Consider the following 26,243-nt stretch of genomic DNA (forward strand, 5'->3'; position numbering starts at 1 on the left):
TATATTGGGTTGTAAAGAACCTCAATAATGGTTCCTCTAAACACAATTCAACTTCCACCCAGTGAAAAAACAAATAATTAAAGCTCGGCTGAATCGAGTCCTGTACCGAAGTTTTTCATTTCATTTGCCGTGGACCAGCTCGGCCTCCTCTGCACACGGATTGGCTAGGGTTTTTACGAATAGCCTTTCTTCTACTTTCTTCTACACACGGGGAACTGGATCAAAGACTTTGACGGCTTCCTATGCTGCGACGGCCCTCACTCTGCTCGACATAGCCCTCTGTGGCTTTCTTCCACCTGACAGCTCCTATTCGACATAGCCCTATGTGGCTTTCTTCTACCCAACGGTTCCTCCATTCTGCTTGATGTAGCCCTCTACAACTTTCCTCCACCCAACAACTCCTTCACTCTGTTCGACGTACCTTTCCCAGTGGCTGCGGCCAGAATTCATATCTATGGGCTCCTTTTTCATGCAACAGCCTCCACCTTTAGCGGATCTCTACTATTCACTAACAAACTCAGTTCCCTTTGTGTGCGAATCAATTCCGAAACGACTCGCATCTAGGGTTTTACTGGACTTTCTCTCAATCTACGCAGCTCAGCCTCTACAGTATGGTCACACTTTCTTGTTGCAGAAACTTGGCCTTTTTTCTGTGTGGCTTTGACCCGAGTGAGAGTTAAGATGTCCCCAACTCGGCTCTGATACTGCGTGTTGTTATTCCAAGTCTATTCAAGCATTCAATAACTGGATAGAGATTTTACATCGTAAAACATTGACAATTTGGCAAGGAAAGGATTTTATTATTAGGAGAAAATTCTACAATCAGGCTTACAACTCACGGGCTTCATAAAAGTGAAGTAGGCTTCGATAACTATAGTTTGGTTCCATAAACCAATACCATTAGAGTAGCCCTAACAAAATAATTTGGTTCCATAAATCAATAACATTAGAGTAGCCCTAACAAAATACTAGGTAAATTCGGTTTTTACATTTTCTTTTAATCAAATTGTTGACATACTCTGACATCAACTTCAGATAAACAATCATAGTATTTGATCTCAGGCACTGAGGCTTATGTCAAGAAAGAAAATGAGAACCAAAAAAATTACAGGGACACTGACACTGACACTTATAAACAATCATAGTATTTGATCTCAGGCACTGAGGCTTATGTCAAGAAAGAAAATGAGAACCAAAAAAATTACAGGGACACTGACACTGACACTTATGTCACTGACACTTATGTCAAGAAAGAAAATGAGAACCAAAAAAACTAGAAGGACACTACTCATTTCTGGATTATTCATCTGTACGATCCTGCAATGGTCCTGTAAAGATGTTCTGCTATGATCTAAGAATATTTTGTTTAGTAACAAGACATATGGACTTTCCATTGCTCAGAACTTTAGAGGACATAAAAGAAGAAAATGAGAACCAAAAAAATTACAAGGACACTACTCATTTCTGGATTATTCATCTGTACGATCCTGCAATGGTCCTGTAAAGATGTTCTGCTATGGTCTAAGAATATTTTGTTTAGTAACAAGACATATGGACTTTCCATTGCTGAGAACTTTAGAGTACATAACTCCAACGGTGTATGTAGCATGTGCATATGTAAACACAATTTTCCTACAGAAATTGAATTGCTTTTCTAGAAAAGGGTACGATATCTCCAAATACAAGCAGCTACAAAGAAAGGCACAGGATCAGAGAGCTCCATTCTCGACACTATAGTGCAACCCTGCAGTTCCACATGTATGAAATGCATCTAGTACACAACCTGTGGCTCAAAATCAGCATAATCCAAAGAACCGGAATCCACGGGTGGCATCAAATAAGCTGCTATTAATTCTGACACCAAAGCAGCTATAAGAGGAATTCTTTGGAGATTCTTCACAAATCCAGGAGCTTGGCTTTCTCCAATTGCTATTATCTGCTGGTTGATGTCTACCATCCTGTCAAGTTTCTTTTTGAATTCTGGATTCTCAACATCCAAGACAGCAGGAAAAATCCTTGCTGTAGTTCGATTTGTCTGCATCAGTCAGAAAAATACATTGCTAAAATCCATCCCACACAAAACATCACTACAACTCAATTTTAGACACACAAAATGGCTTCTAAGTATTGCGATCTATATGAAACTTCTAACCCACCTCAATGATAACATGCATATCGAACTCTTTTGTGTTCAGTCCAATGCCTTCATAAAATGTTGTCCTCTGGCAATCATTCAAGTACATCGTCACATATACCTGCAAAAGGAAAGCAAGTGTACCCAGAAGAAATCATTCACACGGAATAAGAAACAGAAAAACATCCAATAAATATTGAATGAAAATAGCAGACATCATATTGCCTAGATCTTTAGGATATATTAGATGTAATTCAAGATTAACTCACCGAGAGACAGAAAAACCTTGACCAAAGCTTGGCCTTCCAGTCATTCAGAAACTGTGGTTGTGCTTTCAATAAAGCTGAGAAAAAGTCACCGTGCCTATTCTCATCCTGGCACCAGTTCTCAAAGTACTTGAATATAGGATACACTTGATACTCAGGGTTTTCTCTTAGGTGCCTATAGATGGTAATATATCTCCAGTAACCGATCTTCTCAGATAAGTAAGTGGCATAGAATATGAACTTAGGCTTGAAGAAAGTATATTTGCGTGCTTTAGCTAGGAAACCAAGGTCCAGTGCAAGATTGAAATCTGATAAACCCTTGTTCAGAAACCTGTAACCCAATGTGTCAAAGATTGAGTTGAGAAAGTCAATAGACAGATTACAGCATAAAATGCAATTACAGTGGCAAAAAAATATATTCCAGATAAATACTTTATCCAATGTAAGTTTCAAATGGAAATATATCCAATATAGTAAACAGCAGTGCCAACAGACGTAGGGAGCTGCGAAAGGGGAGCCATGTTTGCAGCAAACAGCCACGGCTTTGATCTGACAAACCATGCCTACAAAGAAAGATAGCATACCCTGCATGGCGAGCTTCATCTCTGGACATGAGGGAAAATATCTCAGCCACAACTGGGTTGGTTTTCTGCAAAAGAACATTCGAGTTAGGTCAGTTTCCTGCATACCCAGTCACCAAGTCATCTCATAACAGGGCACAAATGAATATTCATCAAATCCAATTTTTTAAACCAATTGTTTCATGTAATTCCGTATCCATATCTCACAAAGGCAGCAAAATTCCAAGCCAAGTATGTAACAGAAGCCATCAAACCATGCTGACTTGAGAGGAAAAGTGACTCTATTAACCCTTACAGTATATCATGTTTTTCACGATGTACACATATCTGCATTTAATAAGGTTCACTAAACTAAGGGTCACTCAACGTATCATTGGCAAGAGAATAGATTCTGCCCCTGGATGTAAGGTGTACAGGAGAGAAGTCACTGTCAAATTGCTGAAAGCAGCGGCTTGACACAACCAATTTGGCAAGTTTGCAGGTTGTGGGCAGGTGTTTGTAAATCCTTTAAAGGAAGCATTACAGGGTTCCTATAAACAGCAACTAGTGGAGGGGATTTCACAGGTGTAGCCTGATGCTACTGTGATGGGGTCTCTATTTCAGTGTGTAAATGGTGGAGAACCGTTGACTGCCTTAGAGAGGCTCAAAATGTGTTAAGAAACCCAGGCTTCTCCTTCATTCAACGCGTCTGGAGTGAAAACCCTGGAAGACTATGTTGCTAACTGAGAAATGTTTTATTTGCAGGTTTGTTTGCTAAATCATGAAGCCTTTTTCTTCTGACTAGAGAAAGAACAAGTGGTTTTATTAAACAGTTCTTTCACGGCATACCTCATTTTAAGATTTTTTTTGCCATTAAAATTTGTATTTGTTGCAAATATGATAAAAGTTATTGTGGAAGGCCTTGGCTCAAGGGAAGTACAAGATCTTTTTTCAACTCTGGTTCCCTAATATTTTTCTAGCATCTTTTAAGTTTTATCCCTCTTCCATCCCAACATGATCAAGGATTCCAAACCTACTTGTGCACCTTTGGCCAGACCATGTTTTAGAAGCAATAGAGAAGTCTATCAGGAATATAGAATGAGCTGGATCTTCATAAAGGTTGGATGGGTAATAATTTTCTAGAGTTTCAAGGTTTAACCACTGGAACAGGTCTCACCAAGTCTCCTGAATACTTGCAAGTTACTCAGATCAGCAGGAAAACAAGGGGAGGACATGGTAAATCTCGTCAAAAGTTTGAACTCTCCATTACTGAGTGAGTTTGTATAGGGTTTGGCCTGGAATACTCGCTGAGCATTTCAAGGTTTGACCAAGTTCAACCTCATGCACTTGGTCAGCAGCCTATAGATTGAAAAATTCAGTTAAAAAAATTACAACATTTCTTCAAGGACTTCAGACTTATTTTTTCTTTCGGGCAGATGAATTTACAGAGAGGATTCTCCATCAAAACGAATCACAATTCAATTTTGAATAGTGGATTTTCAATCCATGTGAAGGGGCTAATTGCTTGGACAGCAGATTTTGGGAATTTTAAAAGGATTGTGCAGCGAAATTTTTGAAGATCTGCACTGAAGGTGTGGCCAGACTTGTGTTCTAGGCCAGCAGGCTTAACCATAAAAGATTTTCACAGAGATTGGAAGCAGTTTTTGGCTTATGCAAATCTTTTTCATAAAGCCTTAAGGAGAAAAAGAATGTTCTTTTCCTCTGTCTGGGATTAGTTGTAATGCCTCCTTCCCTCTCTCAAGTGGGTTTAGGCATAATGCCTCCCTTTTGTCCCATGTCATTTTGTAAATCCTTCGTCCTATCCCAAGTTGTTTTTAAGGGGGGATATTAGGATATTAGACCTTAGGAGTTGCTTAAGACCACCTTGGTCTTAACTATAGTCATGTGTGCTTTGGTTATCCAATGGTCACCATTCTATCTCATGCATAGATGCTCCAATGGTGCTCATGTTCGAGGTATTTATGACAACTGATCTATGTCTTATCACATAATTGGTCCATGATCTCTATTTAAAGATCATGGATGGTCACTTGTCTTGCATGATGAAGAGTAAAGTATAGTACTGGATATAGCCATTTATTTCTTGAGCAGTAGTACAGCTTTTCTATTGCTTCAAGGATGTCTCATTTTGAGGGTTTTACCATGTAAATCTCAGTGTCTTAGTTTATGTTCAGCATGAGTTATTCCTAAGTGGTATCCATCCTTGTGAGTAACCCACTGGTGATTTCCCAATATGGTATCAAAGTGCTTGTGAGGTTCACTCCTCGTTCAAAGATCGAGCTAGTTATGTTGGGTATTTGAAGAGCTTCAGATCCCTTCTTTTGGTTTTGATGTCAGACCTGTGGAGCTCACATTATTATGTCTTGAAGAACTAGGGTGGTTGTTCTATTTCAACAAAACCTGTGTATTTTTGGGAGAGCTGACTACTCCATGTATTACAGTCAAATTTCAATGCTTGGTATTTTGCTTATGTTGGGGCCCTCACTTGCATTTTAGGTTCTTGGGAGTCATGCCACTTCATATGGGCACAACCCTAGATTTGTAGATAGTCGCAAGTGGACCCAAGGTTTGCCTAAGGGTTGGGTCCACCTTAGTTGCACAAAGCTAGTATCTATAAATGTAAGGCTTTTGGCCTAGTTTTGGAATATAATCTAGATAAACAGATGCAAAACAGAGTATATTTCTGTGTGTCCATATTTCATTTCATGAGCAATGATACAACTTTTATGTTGCTTCGTGGGTGTTTCTCTCTTTGAGCGTTTTACCACATAAATATTGGTGTCTCAATTTTTGTCAGTATGATTTATTCCTCTGTGGTGTTCATCTTGTGAATAGCACACCTGAGATTTCCGATTATGGTATCAGAGTGCTCATGTGGTTAACTCCTTTTTTATTCAAAGATTGAGGTAGTTATGTTGAGTATTTGAAGAGTTGCGGATCCTTTGTTCTGGTTTTGAGCTCAAAATTATGGAACTCTCCTTATTAGCTCTTGAAGATCTGGAGCAAAGTTACGGGGGAGCGGCTCCCTTCAGGAGTGACCTTGGGAGTGCGCTCCCGAAATTGCTTCCGTAGGGAGCGAATTTCCGGAGCGACCCAGGGAGCGAAATTTTCGCTCCCTAGCCTTTTTTGCAATTTTTTTTTTCAATAACATTTCAAATGCAATTTTTTTTCAAAGAAACAAATATTTTTTGAGTGGGGCAGCCTAATGATCAAACCTATGGCTCTAGTATTGATATGTGATTCATGTTAATGTTAAATTCTTAAAGTAAAAGTGAATTATTTAAATTTTTAACATTACCATGAAATGACTCAGGATGTTTGAGAGTGGTTCGAACCTCATTGGATTTCATATGGAGAAAGTAGAAGTTCAGATCTCATTCAAAATCCAGCAGACTTATCAGTTTTTCAGGATTGGGGGGAGTGCAATGTTTCCATTGGATTTTGTCATGTATTAGGGTATGGAACTCGTATTTAATGAAGAGCACCAATCCCTCTGTGTACCTTGATGTTAGTGACATTGGTTGTCGAACTCCACTATCATGACCCTACTAAAAATGTACCCATCACTCAAACAAAATCTTGACTTGACATGCTACGGTTTTTCTATATTATGTTAATGCTTAGAGGGTGATATTAATGACAAAGATCCCTATACAAATTCAAAGGTAATGACAAAGATACCTCTGCATATTAATGCTTAGAGAGTGATATTAATGACAAAGATCTTGATTTTCCAACAAGACTATAAAATTAGACATTTCTCATGGCGGCAAGAGGCCCAAGCATTAGCAATAGATAATAGATTTACTTGTCTTTTCTAGTTTCTAGTGGTTTTTATAACTGTTGACTCTTTCATATTTATTATGATATTTTTTCTACACAATATATGACAATTTAAGTTTGAAGTTTGAAGTTGGCAATTATAACTCATTGGTAATGAATTATGAATATGATGCTTTGTGAAAGTTGAAAGTTGTTTCATTTCATTTCATTTTATAACATTTTATTTCATGTTAGATATTCTTTGTTGTAATGGTTACACTTAGCTTACAAGTACAACTTTGGTCATCAATGATGATAAATGTTATATATTGAATTTTGAAAGCTTGAAACTTCAAGATTGATGAAGCATGAGACTCAATATGTTGTATGTTACTTGTTGAAATTTCTAAGTCTAACACGTTAGAAATTCTTCCTGCATTATCTGGTTTATTTCTCCTACTTGTTTATTACTCAACAAGTTATTTAACCATATAAATACTGAAAATAAACACTAATGCAGTCTCAACCATCTACAAATCAACAACTGAAAATAATAGACAAATACACAAGAGACACTGTTATTTTTGGACAATCGTCCCTGGAAAAACCCAACTTGGGAAAACCGGTGCAGTAGTTCTAAGGGTTTTATTATTAAGCAGCTTTTCTTGAGTAGACTGGGTGCCAAACTGGCTCACCTGACAAAGATAAAAAATCTGGCAATAATACCTCTCTTCGGAAGCAGATATCCTGAAAGTCTGCCCCACGAAACCCTCTCCAACACAATCTGAAGCACTGCGTTAGCCCTCCTGGCCTCTGCATCAGCCTAAAACCCTCTACTTCAGCCCTTTGAGGCTCTGTGCAGCCTCTTTGTCTCTTTGCGTCACTCCTAAAGCCTCTGCGTGGATGACGCAGGCCCTTCTGGCCTCTGCATAGTCACTACTAGCCTTTGTGTGGCTTCCTCTAGCTCTGCGTCTACCTCTCTGCTTTTGTGCTAGTCTTCCGACACTATCTCTTTCTCTCTGCCTCGTACTCACTACCCCTCGCTGCAACTCTAATCACTAGTTCAATTTCTCTTAGCAAACCCTACTGTAGAAAATCAAACTGACTAATCAATCTAGTGTTTTTCCAACTGACCCTCAAGCCTCCTCTTATATTTTTTCTGTTGAGTCTTCAACGGCCAAGATACATCTCTAATCAACGGCTAAGATTAAATTTGGCTTGATCCATGTCATTTAGAACCTTCTATCCCAGTTTTATATTAATACCCATTAATATTTTTAATTTCCTTAGTTTAGACTTAGAAACCCATTAAAAATATTAATTGTTTTAATATCTCCTTCACAGGGAAAAATTTCCCCAAACCATTTCTGGGTCTTGGAGATCTCATGTGCTTTAGCCTCTCCACCAATATTCATGGCTAGAGCACATCTGATGCTACCCCAAATCAACACTCCCTCTTAGCAAGGAATGTGCTCTACTAATACTCCACCACTGAGCATCACCCTGATTATCCAGCATCGGTACCTGTGCTAATGCTTGGCCTCCCTGCCCAACATCCTCTGCATTGCTGCATCCTGTACTGCTGCCCATGGCCCTACCACTGCCACTGCTACATCTGTACAACAGCTCCCTTTGCATCTGCGTTGCTGTTGGTCCTTTCTCCCAACACTGCATCTGCACTGCAGTTCTCTCTCATCATGCTGCATTGTGCTGCCCATAGTACTACCACTGCTACTGCTGCACTACAACTCAGTTACAGAGAAGTAAGTAACTGATCCACCTAACTACTGACATCCTTGTCAGGCCGGAAACCCTCCTGATGCTGAAGCTCTCTCTGCCGCTGTACTGTGCTCCCTCTGCTGCCTCTGCACTGCTGCAACAACTTTGTGCCTCTCGCACAACTGCAAACCTCTCTATGCCATCCTGCACTGCTGCAACCTCCTTTGTGCCTCTCGCACTGCTGCAACCCTCTCTGTGCTGCCTGGGACTACTGCACTCTAGCACTCTCTGTTGCTTCATTCGCATCCGCTTCTACCGACATCCACCATCTTGCTACTGTCACTTTGGGGCTCCTATAGTCATATACTAGGAAACCGGATTCGTCCTAAACCCCCTGCGAATCCCGAATCCGGCGAATCCGACACGATTCGGTCCGGATTCGTGTCCAAATCACAGGACACGTCGTGTCCGTTTCGGACACGTCGTGTCCGAGGGCGTGTCGCGATTTTAGGACACGTGTCCGGTTTCCAGGACTCGCTAAGCTCAGCGCGGGTATGAAAAGGGCGTGTTTGCTCATTAATATTTTCATTTGGTAAGTGATTTGTGCTGTTGCAGCAAGGAGTAGAGCATTTTGGCAGCTTCATAATCAAGTCTAGGCCCTAGTATTGATATGCTATTCATGGTAATGTTAAATTCTTAAAGTAAAAGTGACATTCTCCTTAATCTTCATTTTCATCCTTTTACTTAAATTTTTAACATTACCATGAAATGACTCAGGATGTTTGAGAGTGGTTCTAGCCTCATTGGATTTCATATGGAGAAAGTAGAATTTTAGATTTCATTCAAAATCCAGCAGACTTATCAGTTTTTCAGGATTTTAGGATTGGGGGATTGCAATGTTTCCATTGAATTTTGTCATGTATTAGGGTATGGAACTCGTATTTAATCAAGAGCACCAAACCAAGAGCTTCTGAATATGTCGCTCCCACTCCCATTTTCGCTCCCGCTCCCCGCTTTCGCTCCCGCTCCCAAGTAACACTGTTCCTGATGATATGGGTCTGGACACCATTGTTGAGTTGGCATTGGCCAACATGGATCTCAATGATCCAGTGCTAGAGCCTGTTAGATTTGATGACTTAGAGGGGTCAGCCTCCATACCAGCAGATGCAAAGGCGACTATGGATACAGGGGAGGAGGAGGATGTAGAGGAGAGCAGTGGGGACCATGATGATGGGGACAGTGATGCTGATTCTGATGCTGATTGATGCCTTGAGGCTTGTATACCTGTAGTTGTTTTATATTTTCTATTTCTATTTGCCATTGGCATTGCACCAACACTACCTATGTAACACATTTTGATTTGATGACTTAATGAGAAAACTACAGTTGTCAGTGTGTTTATCTTACTATCTTGTAGTTGTAAGTTGTCTTTCAGTTATGAATTATGAATCATGATTTAAATTTTTAATAGATTTATCATTTATGTGACCAGTACCACTGACATTTATTTGAATTTTGTATGTACTATGCATGCTAATAGCTATAGATGAAGATCTATGTTTGAAATCAATAAATTTGTATCATTAATTAAAATTTGTGTAAGAAATATGATAATATCTAATTTTTAATATATATATATATATATATATATATATATATATATATATATATATATATATATCTATATATATATATATATATATATATATATATATATATATATATATATATATATATTTAAATATATATATATATATATATATATATATATATTTTAATAAAATAATATATAACGTGTCCTGTTCCGGGGGGTCAGTGTGTCCCGAATCCGACACCACGAATCCCGAATCCTACGTGTCCCGAATCCCCGTGTCAGGTGACTTAGGTCATATATGATCCAAGAGTTTGGGTACCTCAAGTATCCTGCCCCTCATCACCTGTAGTCCTCCTGACTACAACGCGATGTCGCCCCACCTCTTCTCTAGAGGTACATGAGCACTCATGGCACAATCGTCATCATCCTCTACCTCCTTATCTGCCTTCGTTGGCGTTGCCTTGGAGTCAGACACCTCTCCCTTATTCTTCTTCCTCGAACACTAGTTTGCATAATGGCCCAACTCCCCACAGTTGAAGCACTTTATCTTGGAGATGTCCTTTTTCTTCCTCTTCCCCTGCTCCGCCGCAGATGCCAGGGCTGCATCCTCTTCCTCCTCTTTCTTGACCCGGGCTCCTTTGCTGCTACTTCCCGTCTTGGTCAGCCATCTGATCTCTTCTTGGCGAAAAGCTGCCCACAATTCTTCCCAATCTGGAAGATTCGCTCTGCCCAAAATGCTCTGGACAAATGTCTCCCACTCCTCAGAGACTGGGTTTAGGGCGGTCCTCACCATCAACTCCTGATCCGGCGTGGCCCATATGGAAGTCAGTTGGTCCCGGATCTCCTGCAACCTGCTGAGGAAGTGATCTACCTGCTCCCCCTTATGCATCTAGTACGACCGCAACTGATTCTCCAGTAGCATCTTCCTTTGCACGGAAGTGCCTTGATACAATGTCTTCAAGGTATCCCACATTTCCTTTGCCATCTCCTTCTCGGTAATATGCTGGACCACATGATCCTTGACCCCATCAAGGATTATGCATTTCACCTTGGCCATCACATCCTCATACTTTTCGTTATCAGCTGGGTCGAATGGGATAGCCACAGTTCTCAAGGTGAAGGCCTTGATGCGATGTCTATCTAGAACGGATATGATCCTGGCCTTCCAGATGACAAAGTTGGACACCCCGTCTAGCCTGTCCTGATCCATCAGTCCATTCATGGCCATCTCTCTGCTCTTCCTTTCAACTCCTCTGAGTCTCTACTTCCCTCCTGGAAGTTCTTTCTTCGACTCCCTTCGAGTCTCTACTTCCCTCCTGGAAGTTCTCTGTTAGACTCCCTCTGAGTCTCGATTTCCCTCCTGGAAATCCGCCTACCAATCGTCGAGTCGCACCTCTCCGATCTCCTATGCTCCTGCAACACTGATATGGATTTCTTGGCTAGAAATCCACCTAGGTAGCCACTCCCTCTAACTTGGTTCTGTCCCGTTAGGTACTGTTCTGCCTCAACAACAACAACATCCCACCAGCTTCACTCTTCACAATCTGTCCACAGCTTCCTATGCCCCAGCAACTGAAGAACTGAGCCTCTAGACTCTGCGCAATCCAGGGAAGGCTGATTTGCTCCCTTGGCCAATTGTGTCAGCCCTCCTGGTCTCTGCGTGGCTCTTTGTGAGCCTCTTCTACCTTCTTCTGCCTCTGCGCTGGCCCTCTCTCTGGCTCGAATTGATGACGCAGGCCCTCTGCGTCAACTCTTCTCTACTGCTTTCTGCCTAGGAATAACTTTTGTCACTCGGGACAGTTATTTCTACTACAAATTCTCTAATTCAGTTGGCGCCTTCAGCTCTCCTGTGATCTGCAACCCTCTAATACATGTTGAAATTTCTAAGTCTAACACGTTAGAAATTCTTCCTGCATTATCTGGTTTAATTCTCCTACTTGTTTATTACTCAATAGGTTATTTAACCATATAATTACTGAAAATAAACACTAATGCAATCTCAACCATCTACAGATCAACAACTAAAAATAACAGACAAATACACAAGGGACACCGTTATTTTTGGACAATCTTCCCCGAAAAAACCCAACTTGGGAAAACTGGTGCAACAGTTTTGAGGGTTTTATTATTAAGAATCTTTTCTTGAGTACACTGGGTGCCAAACTAGCTCAACCGACAAAGATAAAAAAACCTGGCATTAATACCTCTCTTCGGAAGCAAATATTTTGAAAGTCTGCCCCACGAAACCCTCTCTAGCACAATCTGAAGCACTGTCTCAGCCCTCCTGGCCTCTGCGTCAGCCTGAAACACTTTGCGTCAGCCCTCTGAGGCCCTGCACAACCTCTTTGGCTCTCCGCGTCATTCCTGCAGCCTCTGCGTGGATGATGCAGGCCCTTCTGGGCTCTACGCAGTCATTGCTGGCCTCTGCGTGGCTCCCTCTAGCTCTGCATCTGCTTCTGCGCTGGTCTTCCGGCACTATCTCTGCCTCTCCGCCTCGTACTCACTGCCCCTCACTACAACTCTAATCACAGGTTCGATTTCTCTTAGCAAACCCCGCTCTAGAAAATCGAACTGAATGATGAATCTGATGTTCTTCCAACTGACCCTCAAGCCTCCTCTTATACTTTTTCTGTCGAGTCTTCAATGGCCGAGATTACATTTTTAATCAACGGCTAAGATTAGATTTGGCTTGATCCATGTCATTTAGAACCTTCTAACCTAGTTTTATATTAATACCCATTAATATTTTTATTTTCCTAAATTTAGACTTAGGAACCCATTAAAAATAATAATTATTTTAATATCTCCTTCACTGGGCAGAATTTCCCCAAAACATTTATGGGTCTTGGAGATCTCATGTGCTTTAGCCGCTCCACCAATTTTCATGGCTAGAGCACATCCTTTGCTACCCCAAATAAACATTACTAACTTGTGGATGTGGTTGATGAAGATTATAACTTCTAGATGATTGATGTTATATGGTTCAATCTATGTTTGTATGCTTTTTATATCTAATTAATTATTCTACATGCTTTTGTTGACATATATGCATCAAAATATAAAATAATATATATTATATAAAAATTCGCTCCCTGATTCGCTCTTGAACTGGGAGCTTCTGAATGTGTCGCTCCCGCTCCCAAGTAACCTTGATCCGGAGTTGTTCTGTTTCAACTTTCAACAAAATATGTGCTTTTTGGGAAGATCGGACTGCTCCATGTATTACATAGTCAATGCTCAGTATTTTGCTACCTTGTACTGCAACAACTCTTCAGCATTGTCAGGCACACCATCATTTTCACTCTCTAACTCCTTTATCACCTCAAAGGCACTCAACAACACCCCAACTAATCCTTGTTGCAACTCTCCACCTTCCTAATCTATTGAGTAGACTTCCTTGGAATAAACATTACATTGTACCGTTGGTCCCTTTAGAAACTTAGGTGTCTTATGATATGGAAGAATCAAGATGCAAAGCACCATGAACTACAACTCTCTTCTCTGTTGTCCAAATGAAAGTTCGTTCCTCCTAATACAGTGAATAAGGCTGCAAGTGGATCAGTTCCTGTCATCTGCAAAAGAAAAACAATCTGGAAAAGTACCCAGAAAAAAAGCTGATAAAGCTCCAAAGCCCCATCCCCATCCCCATCCATCCTATTAGGTTCACCTGTGCTATATTAAAGTAGCTCTCCCTTGCATCCACATTCTAATGTGTTGAAAGGGTCATTCACATCCCCAAATGAAAGAAATTGTTGCCAAAGAATCATGTCCTCTTTGATTGTGAACATCCTGATAAAAGTGATTCTTAACTCCACCTTCTAATCATTAAGAGGAAGCAACTCTTTGGAACTCTTTTGAGAGCACACGGTTTGGCTATTTGCCTACTATTTTCTTGTTTATCAGTGACCATCAGGTTAGGTCCATAACAAACCTTCAAGTATACTATGGTGTCTAAAGTCAGCCCTTGATTTTTGTATATGAAAGTTTGAAACTTAAATTGTATATGGAAGATATATTCTGTTTAGGGCTACATGTTAGCCCTGTTTTTGTATAAAAAATGTGGAGGATGATATCTGAATATTAACCTGTCATCTTCAGAAATGGTCTTTTGAGTTCCTAAAGTAACTGAGGAATCTGTTAAATGTCTTCTTCCTCTCGTTGTGATTGGAAATAAGTGTTGGTATTATAAGGCCTTGTACTTTGTTTTTTGGACAAATATATCTTAGTATTTTATGGTCACTAGAAATCAAATTTAAATACTTTGCTTGCAGTTTTGAAGTGGATCTGTTAGGACTAAACACTTTTTTTCAAGGAAAAATCTCACAAGGAAACTGAAGGGATGCTTCCCCACATTCATGGATGGCACTCGCAGTAAAACCATCCACATAGACTAGTGCACCTAACCCAATGGGATTCAAACCAGGTGTCTGCTGGCATGGAACTAGCTAATGACCAAAAACATTGGCAACAAATGGTTGAGCTAACCCCTTGGGTTCTGTTAGAACTAAATATAACAACTCACTACAAAAAAATCTGGAATTTTCCATTTTGATTGCTTTATCAATATTTTCCAGAGTTCACTCTGATTTATTTTTATGAGAATATATTTCATCTTACTAGACGATATTGCTTGTCCAAAGAATATATACTCATTAATGTCTTGAATTGATATCTCTCTGATGTGAAAAAACTTCCTGATTCATCTTATCGGTCTAGCAGACACTGATTCCACAAATGGCTCCAACATTTAAAGTTGGAAAAGGATAATAACAAAAACAAAAATTGAAGTTCAGAAATTTTCATGAAATCAATTGCTTCATGGAAACTTGAATCTGGAAAATATGTACTTCCATTGAGCTCAGGATTTTCATATTTATGAGTCTCTCTAAGATGATTATTGGCAAGGTCCATACCAAGATGGGAAAAACAAATGGAATACACAGCACCATACAAGTCAAGCAAAGATGTCCATTGTCACCCACACTCTTTCAGCTTTATATTGACGAGCTAGAAGATCTCATTTCCAAATGATACAGGTAGTTGCCTTCTCTATGGGATTTCCATTGGAAGTCTTCTGTGTGGATGGAATTGTCCTTTTATCCCACATAATCACAGGACTCCAAAAGCATTCTGTGATTGTTATGGCCTTCAGGTCAACCTTGCAAAATCAAACATTCTGGCCTTCAACATGTCTGAGAAGGAGGCATCTAATATTACTCTTACCTATAAAGAGGAGGAGGTTGAAATGGTGACATCCTACACTTACACTGGAGTAGTATCCTCTGGATCATCCTTCAGTGTAATCCCAACAGCAAAATCAAGGTTGAGTATAGGATACGAAGGATCAGAAACACTATAGAAAAAATGTTTCCAGATTGACTTCCAAGATATTTGTGCTTAGATCTTCCTCTTCCATACCTTAGTGACACCTTCTCTCTTTTACAATTGTGAAGCTTGGAACCTGTGCCTAAGTGAAAAAGGATGGAACTACTTGAGAGAGCACTCATTAGTATTACTATGCTCTCAGACTATATTCATCATGCAAGGAAGTATATCTCACACTTTTGGCCCCTCCGCACTTCCATGATTTTCCATGTTATGACCATGCTGCACAGGATTTGTTGCATGTCAGGCTCCCACTCAAGCCAAAACAGATATCCTTACGGCTATCCACTTCTCTATACAGCTTGCTAGTCAAAGTGTCATAAATAGCTGGCATGCTAGATCTTCCTCTTTGCTCCAATACTTGAACATTGATATGGAATTTCCTATGGCTCAAAGATTTGTTTACAATACAAGGCCATAGATGTATTGCCCTACTCCTCCATGAGATGCTTCACCTTTGCCCATAAGCTCTAAGATATGGATCTTTCCACATTGTTAATTCTAGGTTCACTACCTGTTATTTTTACCTTCTAAATGATTCTGGTCACAAGAATCATTATGAGCAGATCTACCAGATTTATTAGGCAGGTGGACGTTAGAAAGCTCATCACATACTTCTTTTCAGCCTTGGATGATAGGAGAGATTAGGGCTAATGACATTGTTGGCCTAGGGCTTCCTCCTTGATGCCCTCTAGATCCTTTCCCAGTTTGATCTTTTGGGATTCTTGGGGTTTATTCTCCCTCTCTTTTGGCATTCTCCATAAACTCAATTCTTTTGCAGTTCTTGAGATGCTTTAGCACTACCAATGGCCACTTCTCTTTGTACCTTTTCGAGCGCCATTGGCCAATTATGGCCATTGGGGTACATTCATATTTAAATTTAATTTAATTACAATTAAGCTAAGTCATAGGACATGCCCCTAGGTGGTCATGTGTCATGAATCCCACATGCCAGACATGAATTTGGCATGTGTCCTGTTCATGGGACACATGCCAAACTCTTGTCTTACACATGCCCCACATGTGCCCCGAGTTTAAGACACATGTCCTACCAAAAGGCAGCTGATAGGTCTAAAAAAGGCACCCCATGCCTCATTTTCCTCATTTCATTTGGCAGGTTGGAGCTCTAAGACATTTTGGAGTGCAGCTGAGGGTTATAGTGCAGCTTTGAATGACTTTCAAATGCTGGGAAAGTGGATTTGTCCACCAGTATTCAAGTTTTTTCCTACGGTAGTCCAAATTCTTCCTCATTTCACTAAAATCATGGCTCAATCAACAAGGGCAATTGGAAAAGGGCAAAGGAAAGGGAAGAATGCCCCTATTGAGGTTGTCCCCCCTCCTTCAATTTCATCAGCCTCTACTAGTGTTCCATCTATTGGAAGTGGGGTTGGAAGTGCAGCTTCAAATGCTGTAAAAAACATTCATGTAGCAAGACAGCAAGCTCAAGATCAAAAGTATCAACCCCAGGACAAGTTAAAGGGGAGAGGGAATGTTCTTTGCACATGTGGTTTTTGCCATAATCAATTAAATAGCACCTACTGCTGAGTTAAGGACTTTTTGTTGGGCTAGTCTTGCGGACGTGGAGCATGTCCAAAAGTGAGTGCATCCAAACAAAAAGAAATGGAAAGGGAGGACAATGTTGAATAGGGAAGGTGACCACTGACAACAGCGTGCAGGAAATCCAAATATAAGGATCCACTTCCTTCTTGAGGAAATAATCTAGCAAATTTCAATTTGGGGAATGGGAATGCAGTTCGACCAGCCAAAAAGAGGGCAGTTGGTCCAATGGACAAGATATTTCAACAAGAGCAGTGAAATGAGGTTGAGCTTACCATTGGGCTAAGTTGCAAGAAACGCACCCTCCAATCCCCGCCTCCCATACCAACCATGTTTTAGTATGTAAACTCTGAAATGTGGTTGAAACACATTTGAAATGTGTTTCAAGGGAGGTGAAATACATTTCACATTTTGGAAACACATTTCACAAGACGTACATCACGTTTCAGCATCATACAGTGTGTTTCAGCAGTTGTACGAGGTGTGTGGACCCCTAAATTGCACCAAAATGAACCCCACTTTTGCCTAGGCCCCACAAAAATCAAATTATTACTAATTTAAAATTAATTTATTTCCATCTTGTGTATAAATAATTGTTTTTAGGAAGCCCCAAGGGTTAGCTCAGTTGGTCAAAAACCGTGCCTCGCCATCGGGAGGTCACAGGGTCGAATCCACCCGAAGCCCTTGGGGTCAGGTCTTGCAGTAGGCCGAGGGGTGATTTAGCCTAGCTATCACCCAGATTTTTCCGTGGACGTAACGATCACTCACTGACCAGGGTGCTCGTGAATCACATGCAAAAAAAAAATTGTTTTTAGGAGAAATCTAGAAGCCTCTAGAGATTAAAAAATTCTTTTAAAATCCCTCTCATTTCTCCTCATACTACTTGAGGCTTGAGCAAGGGATAATGAAATGAGCAAGGGTGATTACAGCAAGGGGGATTTGAGCAAGGGCGACTTTATCAAGAGAGGATTTACATCATAAGGTTGCTAGTGCTACAACTACCCTTGTTGCTGTGTTATAGTGTTTTGGGGAAACTACAACCATATTTTTTCACTGTTTTTTGGTGTGTTTGGGCAGCTATAGCCATATTTTTTAATTGTTTTTTGGTTTTCTTGGACCTGTACAATGATACTTGTCATTGTTTTGTGGTCATTTGGGCAGCTACAACCATAGTTTTTGGCTTTTTTTGTGGTGTTTTTAAACAGCTACAACCATCCTTGTTACTGTTTTATGATCCTTTGGGAAGCTACAGCCATAGTTTTTGGACAGATACAACCATCCTTGTTGTTTTTGACATTTGTGGTCTTTTTGGATAGCTTCAGGTGCAAAAAACATCTTGTGGTAATATGGCTGAGGCTAGCATCTTTGAATTTTCATTTTTTCAATTATTTAGTTTTTCTAAGAGTTCATTTTTAAGGGTTTTATTTACTTTTTAATTTTATTTATTGCAGATTTATTTTTGTATTTTTTATGCAGCTAAAATGGCTTCTGGGCAAGGTGCTTCTGGTACAGTGCCCAAGAGCAAAACAAGGACTGGCTTTTCTTTGGAGGTACATAACAAAGGCTTCTAGAATTGCAAATGGTGGTTCATGGGAGTGGATATGCAATCTGGGTCAAAAACCTTACAAAGTCTCTTACCCAAAGAGTGAAGGCAAATTTTTTGCATGACAAGGGAAAGGGTGTGGATGTTTGCCCACGACAGTTAACCCAAAAGAAAGCTTGAGTAGGGAGAGGTTGATGGGCTCAAAAAATACATGATCAACTTGCCAATGCTACTCCTCAGGCTCCAAACATTGAGCCGAGGATAGTGTTTGAAGCAAGGAAGAGCAAGGCAACTCGACAACAACTTGAACAACAAACATAAAAAACTGCTAGGAGTCTATCAATTCAAGAGAGTAGACTAGCTAAAACGACCAATGTTCAAGGGACAGAGGAAGCTGAATCAAGAGTGGCAAGGGCCATCTATGTTTATGGTATCCCTTTCACTATGGTTTGGCCTCCTTATTAACAGGACATTGCGAGGGAAATCAACACAACTCCTCAAAGGTTCAATGGGCCTAACTAAGAAAAAGTGCAAATAGAACTGCCCAAAAGGATGATCTTGTTGATGATGTCGTATCACCTATTTTCTCTTCATGGAATAGCTCTGGGGTTAGCATTATCTCAGATGGATGCACAAATACTAGGCATAGGCTATTGATTAATATCATTGCAAGTTCACCAAAAGAAGCAATGTTTTTTAAGGCCGAAGATTGTTCAGGGGAGGTAAAGGACACTCAATTCATTGTTGATATTTTAATCAAAGTTGGACTTGCTAGGGAGGTGCAAGTTAATATGGACAACATACTGGTTTGCAAAGTTGCAGGGTTGATTATCGAGGGCAGATATGATCACATTTTATGGACTCCTTGCATTGTCCATAATTTGAATTTGATCTTAGAAGAGATTGACAATACAACTCCATGGATTAAGGAACTCACAGGACAACCAAGGGAGCTAATTAAATTCATCACCAACCACCAACAGTATCAAGAAATACTTTGAGAATACTCTAGGTCAAAGTTGTTGAAAGTTGTTGAGACAAGATATTTTGCAAATTCCATTGTGTTGGGCACCTTCTTGAGGTAAAGAAACCATCAATTTCCATGGTGGTGAGTCAAGTTTGGGAGGAGCTATGGTGTGCAAATTGTGTCTTGATAAGGATTGGTAGAGTAAAATAGAATTCTTGCTCAAGTTGACATCCCCTATATTTGAGCTTCTTTGAAGTGCTGCTAGAGGCAAGCCTTTCTTGGGAGAGGTTTATGATGGTATGGATACCATGGTTGAGAAAAATATGGAAATCATTACAAAAGAATCTCCTCAGTTGTTATTTGTTGATGTTGATATTGACAATACAATGAAGGAAATCATGGTTGGAAGGTGGAACCAATTTAACACTCCATTGCAGACTTTAGCACATGCCCTAAACCCAAGATTATATGATGAAGACATTATTTCTCAGAGCAATGGGAAGAGGAAGGCACCACATAAGGATAGGGAAGTGATAAATAGAGTGAAAAAAACACTTATGAGAATATTTCCAGCTCATCAACATAGGGTGGTGAAGGAAGAATTCGCTAGTTTTGTTGCTAGTTTGGATGAGTATTCATATATATTAGCTTTGGATGAGAGGAGCACCATGAGTCCAATTAGATGGTGAATTTATCACAAAGAAAATGGTGTATACCTACAAATCATTGCCATCGATATTCTTTCGCAAGTGGTAAGCTCTTCATCAATAGAAATAAATTGGAGCACATATGGTTTTATTCATTTAGTGAAGTGCAATAGGTTGGGTTGGAGACGGTTGAAGATCTTGTTTATATACATTCCATCCTTTCCCTTGCACATCATAGGTATCCAGAGTATAGTGTCATTCCTTATAAAGAATGGGATGTCGATCACAAATGTCTTGACTTGGACATCTCTCTTGCTGCATTGAATATTGAGGAACCTAGAAGTGTAATTGGAAATACTTCTACCAATCCAGGTTTGCAACGGAGTGCCCCCCCCCCCAAATCTGCTCCCGAAGTGCACTTCGAGCAGGAGTGAATCGAGAGCGACCAAGGAGAGCGCTCCCGAAATTTCAAATAGAATTTCAAGAGCGCGCTCCCGCAGATTTCAAATAGAATTTCAAGAGCGCGCTCCCGCAGATTAAAAAAAAAACCCAGAGTTTTTGAGTTGGGCAACCTAATATTCAAGCCTATGGCCCTAGCATTGATATGCAATTCATGGTAATGCTAAATTCTTGAAGTAAAAGTGACATTCTCTTTTATTTTTAATTTTCATCTTTTTACTTAAATTTTTAACATTACCATGAAATGACTCAGGATGTTTGAGAGTGGTTCCGACCTCATTGGATTTTGTCATGTACTAGGGTATGGAACTCGTATTTAATCAAGAGCACCAAGCCCTCTATGTACCTTGATGTTAGTGACATTGGTTGTTGAACTCCTCTATCATGACCCTACTAAAAATGTACCCATCACTCAAACAAAATTTGACTTGACATGCTACGTTTTTTCTATCTTATGTTAATTGCTTAGAGGGTGATATTGATGACAAAGATCCCAAGATAGGCAATGATTTTGATGATATGTAGGTATTTGTTGTAACATGATTTTTTTGGATGCTAGAGGCCATCTAGAGCCTATTTGTTGATGTATTTTCGGTTCAGAGATGGATTGCACTTGATGTTATTTTGGTTATGTGCACCCTTACATGCTATATAAATGAGAACTTGTAACTTGTGGACATGTGGTTGATGAAGATTATAACTTCTAGATGATTGATGTTATATGGTTTAATCCATGTTTTTATGTTTTTTATATCTAATTCATCATTCTACATGCTTTTGTTGACATATATGCATCAAAATAGATAAAAATATATATTATATAAAATTATCTCTAGACCCAGGAGCTTTTGAAAATGTCGCTCCCTGGTCCCGCTCCCAAGCAAACTTGTACCAATCCACATTCCATTGTTGGACATGCAACTTTTCCTATTTTCCATGATGAAGATGAAGAAAAGGATGATGACTATTAGACTTTAGGATTTATTAGCTTCTAGGTTCATTGTTCATGCATTGTAGCCTTAAACCTCATATATAGAGGCTATTTTGTACATATAGCCTCATTTATCAATAAGAAATGTTGTTTTTGGAGTTTATTGCTTGCATTATGTTACATGTATCACTTGTCCAATTTATTTTATGTTTCTCATTTAATTGTTTTTAGACCTTGGGCCTTGCAACCTGTTGATTTATTCATGAATCTATAATATGTATATGTATTCTAAATTATAATGTTAAAACAAATGTTTTTTTTCAAAGTTTCAATATAATTTTCTGAAATCTTTATCTATCTATCTATCTATATATATATATATATATATATATATATATATATACATATACACACACACACACAAACACCACATTTCCCCATTTCCTAATTTTTTGAGGGTCATATTTCCAACACATTCACATTTTAGATATGTGTTTCCATTTCCCCATACCATACAACTTGGCCATTGGGTTTTTCTTTCTAACTAAACTTCATTTCTTTTAATGTTGCATGGTCTTCTTCATTTACTGAGATATGTTGAGCTCTAGTTGAAGGGGCTTCAACTAGGGACATGTTGCCTAGTTCATAAAGGCTTAGAACCACATAGTTGGTTAAGGCAAAGAAAGAAGAGGAAAAAATGCTAGAGCCCATTAAATCACCATGCCCCTCATTTGGTGTTAGTATTGTTCATGATGGATGGACAGATGCAACATTCCATCCACTCATTAATTTCATGGTTCCTTCATTGAATAGACCAATCTTCTTAAAAGCAGTGGATGCTCTTGGAAAATACAAGAATGCATAATATATGGTGAGTTATTGATTAAGGTTATTGAAAAAGTTGCAATTGATTCTTTTGTGCAAATTATTACAAATAATGCACATGTTTGCAAGGTTTTGTGGTATGAATGTGGAATCCAAATATCACAAATATTTTGGACACCTTGCATTGTTCATTCTTTGAACTTAACTCTTAAATCTATTTCTTTAGATGTGACATGAATGAGAGTGTCATTAAGGATGCATGCCATATTTGCAATTTTGCACAAAACCATTCCAATGCCCTCAAATTTAAAAAGAATACATACATATATCAGTATTGAAGATTGCAGATACGTGGTTCACCTCCTCATTCATCATGTTTAAGAGGATGACGAAGGTCAAGACTGCTTTTGGGTCCATGGTTACTTTAGAGTTTTGGTCTTTTTGGAGAAAGAAAAATCAAACTTATTCATAAAGGTCAAGGATATTGTGTTAGATGATGGTTGGTGGGAGATAGTAGATCTTACCATTAAGATCATGGACCCTATCATCTCTCTATTGTGGTTTGCAAACACGGATTAGCTGTAATGACCAAAAGTCATATATGCAGCGAAAATATTTAACATACTTCAAAGACGTAAATGTCCATTGTAAGACATGTAACTGTATATTGAATATTGTATATGGAATTGATGTAAGATAAGATATGATTACAAATGAGAATGAGGGTTTGCTTATATACCCTACGCAGGTGCCATTTCATGAATGGTCATGTCTCTAAGACATGCCTCTTCATTACTAACTAACTAACCATTAGTTAATTAATTATTATTTATTATTATTATTATTTATTATTATTATATTTATTATTTTTATATGAATTATATTCATAACATTGCCTCTCTCCTCAAGAAGCTTTGTCCTCAAAGCTTAATGAGAATATCTTCTCATCTCTGAACTTTCATCTTCGTTGATACAAGATGATATACTGCTCTAAGTGATAGACAAAATTGTTGTACTGAGAACCAATGTTGTTAAAAGCGCGAGCGGGATTTAATCGGCGCCGGGAAAAAAGCGGAAAAAATCGTTAAAAGCGGGAAAAAAGTGGAAAAAAGGGGAAAAAAGCGTTTGGCACAAAAATATTCATTTTTTTTTCATTTTTTTTCAATTTTTTTAATATCTAAACCATCTACAACATAAAATAAATACATTGACACATAAATATGATAAAAAAACTAATATATAAGATGTTTAATATCATTTCTAGCGCTAAAATCACACATAACATTGAATCATGTCCTGAATAGTAAGTCCTGAGTCCCAACTCAGCCTCAAAATATCAACAAAAAATATGATAATGTATCTCATCATGTCATAATGTCATATACAATAAAATGAAAGTCTAATCCTATTGATTTCCTCTGCCCCTCTTGCGAGAAAATGGCACAACTTTCTCTTTCCCTCTAGATGTAGAAGCTGGTGCCTGCGCTGGTGGAAATGGCAGTGGAGTCTGACGTGCTCTAGAAGCTGAAGAACTAGTAGTAGCAGCTACAGGAGGCTGAGGTGGACGGAGACCACGTCCTCTACTGGTGGTAGTGGTAGCCCGGGTAGGCGGTGTCACCTCCTCCTCCTGCTCCTCCTCCTCCACCTGCTCCTCCTCCTCCCCCTCCTCCTCCCCCTCATCCTGCACTAACCAATCATCAGTGGGATCCATGAGAGGCCTCTCGGTCTCAACCCTCCATTCAGCAGTGGTGTCAATCCCATCCAATGAGATGGCTTCCGTATCAGGTGTCTTCTCTAGTTGTCTCACCCACAATCGAAGATTGTAGTAGACATAGACCATGTCATTAAGTCTATGGGACTCCAACCTGTACAAAGTTCATGAAATAATAATTAATAATTAATATTATAAAAAAAATATTGTTTAAAACTTTAATGAATTCAAAAATTTATTTGGAAATTTGCAATATTTTAAATGTTTAAGTGTTAACCTATTGCGCTTCTTGTTGTGTATTTTTTCAAATACACTCCAATTGCGCTCACATCCCGAGGAGCTGCATGTTTGGCTGAGGATGCGTACGGCAAGCTTTTGCAAAAGGGGTACTCTGACACCATACATCTTCCACCATGCGTCTACAACAAAATTACAAATAAAATTTTAAATAAACATAAGAAAAAAATGGAATTTGAAGAGACAATGAAATTTGAAACAAAGTTACAAAGTACAAACTAAAAAATACCTGGCATTTTAATCGTCCTATCAATGACAGCCATCTCAAAGCCAAATGTGCCACCTGACAACTTATATGTCTCAATTTGTCTAGAGATCTCCATACGTTCTTCTGGAGATCTCACCATCTTCTGGACACAGGTTAATAATCCTTCCACGACCTCAACATCAAAATCAAACCCACATGCATAAGAAAATGCAGGGTTCAGGAAAAGCCCAGCAGCATGAATGGGACGATGGAGTGTGTTGTTCCATCGCTCATCAATGACTTCCCATAGAAGGAGTTGTCTCTGAAACCCATCATCTCCCTTATCATCATAGTAGGACCGAATGGCTTCTTTGGCCCTGTCCATGGCTTCATACAAATAGCCCATTGCGGGCTTCTCACCATCAACCAACCGAAGAACCTTTACCAAAGGTTCTGTAACAGCGCACACCTCCTGCACTCCCGCCCAGAAGTCTTCCTCGTATGAAACTAGTCTGCAGACGACCTCTCCTTCTGGTTTGCGGCTCATTGACGAAGCACGCCACTCCTCTGAAAGAAACATTCTCTTCAAATCCCACATAGAATTCAAGAGGGATTGAAGAGATATGAAACTCGTCGCAAACCGTGTAATGGCGGGGCGCACCAACTCTTTGTTGTTGGTGCATTTTCTCATCAAGCTAAGCACAGATGTGTGATTGTAAATAAATTTTGTGATGCTTTTTGATGAGTCAACAACCTCTTTGACAAAGGGAATTTTCCCTATGTCCTCTAACATCAAATCAATACAATTGGCAGCACAAGGTGTCCAAAATAAAGTAGGATGCCTGTCCATAAGCATTCTACCAGCAGCAACATAATTTGCAGCATTGTCCGTTATGACTTGGACAACATTTTCTGCACCCACCTCCAAAATAAACACATCCAGCAAATCACATAAAGTTCTTGCATCTTTGATTTGATGAGTTGCATCAATAGATTTGATAAACATAGTCCCCTTGGGACAACTAACCAAGAAGTTTATAAGGGTTCTCCCCTTTTGGTCAGTCCAACCATCTGACATAACAGTGCATCCTGTTTGTGCCCATGATGCCCTAAAATCCTCCAATCTTTGGGTGCAGTCACGCTTTTCATCTTGAAGAAGTCGGCCTCTGAAATCATGAAGAAAAGGGATTTTGTACCCCGGGCCAACACTGGCAATAGCATCAACAGTAGGTTGGAAAAATGGATTATTCCTTATAATGCTGAAAGGAATATCACTCCAGAGGAGAAATTTTGTCATCAACTTGTCAGCTTGTTCTTTTTCAGTTCTTTTTAGCATTGAACCAATAGTTGGTTGTGAACCAGGTGTGGTTCGAGGAACAAAATATGATGATGCAGCTACCGGATTGACTGACGCTGCAGTAGAACCAGTGCCACTTGGCCCACTTCCTTCAGCTGACCTTTTTAGTTGCCTTTTGAGTTCTTCTTTGGCCTCTCTAGTGTGCTCTAATTCTCCCAATGCTCTCATGGCTTTTTGGATAATTTCAGCAGTTGTATTTCGACAGGGCCCCACATCATGTCCAGGGATTTGTGCAAGGTGGAACTTCAACCTGTACACCCCCCCGAATATTTCCTTTCTACAAAACTTGCAATACAAGTTTTGTCTATCATTCGGAGTTTT

General features: G+C 39.4%; 2 protein-coding genes across 2 annotated transcripts in view; both read right to left on the bottom strand.

Annotated features, from left to right (window-relative positions):
• Positions 1-1,428: 1,428 nt before the first annotated feature.
• LOC149163471 (magnesium-protoporphyrin IX monomethyl ester [oxidative] cyclase, chloroplastic-like) overlaps positions 1,429-26,243 on the bottom strand; it is a 44,983-nt gene continuing 20,168 nt past the window's right edge. Inside the window, exons 2-5 of the mRNA XM_089431740.1 lie at positions 2,985-3,049; positions 2,404-2,731; positions 2,157-2,255; positions 1,429-2,035 (exon numbers count right to left, since the gene is read on the bottom strand). Coding sequence (XP_089287866.1) covers positions 1,772-2,035; positions 2,157-2,255; positions 2,404-2,731; positions 2,985-3,049 — 756 coding nt within the window. The 3' untranslated portion in view covers positions 1,429-1,771. The remainder of the gene's footprint in view (positions 2,036-2,156; positions 2,256-2,403; positions 2,732-2,984; positions 3,050-26,243) is intronic.
• LOC149163472 (uncharacterized) lies at positions 23,513-24,486 on the bottom strand. Its single transcript, XM_089430748.1, has 2 exons — positions 24,359-24,486; positions 23,513-24,235 (listed from the first exon to the last, which is right to left on the bottom strand). Exons 1-2 carry the CDS (start codon positions 24,484-24,486, stop codon positions 23,776-23,778), a joined length of 588 nt encoding a protein of 195 aa, XP_089286874.1. The 3' UTR covers positions 23,513-23,775.

The sequence above is a fragment of the Pinus tabuliformis genome, chromosome 5_1 (genome assembly GCF_031772625.1).
Source record: "Pinus tabuliformis cultivar Carrire ecotype Pingquan chromosome 5_1, CPIR1, whole genome shotgun sequence".
Classification (NCBI taxonomy): domain Eukaryota; kingdom Viridiplantae; phylum Streptophyta; class Pinopsida; order Pinales; family Pinaceae; genus Pinus; species Pinus tabuliformis.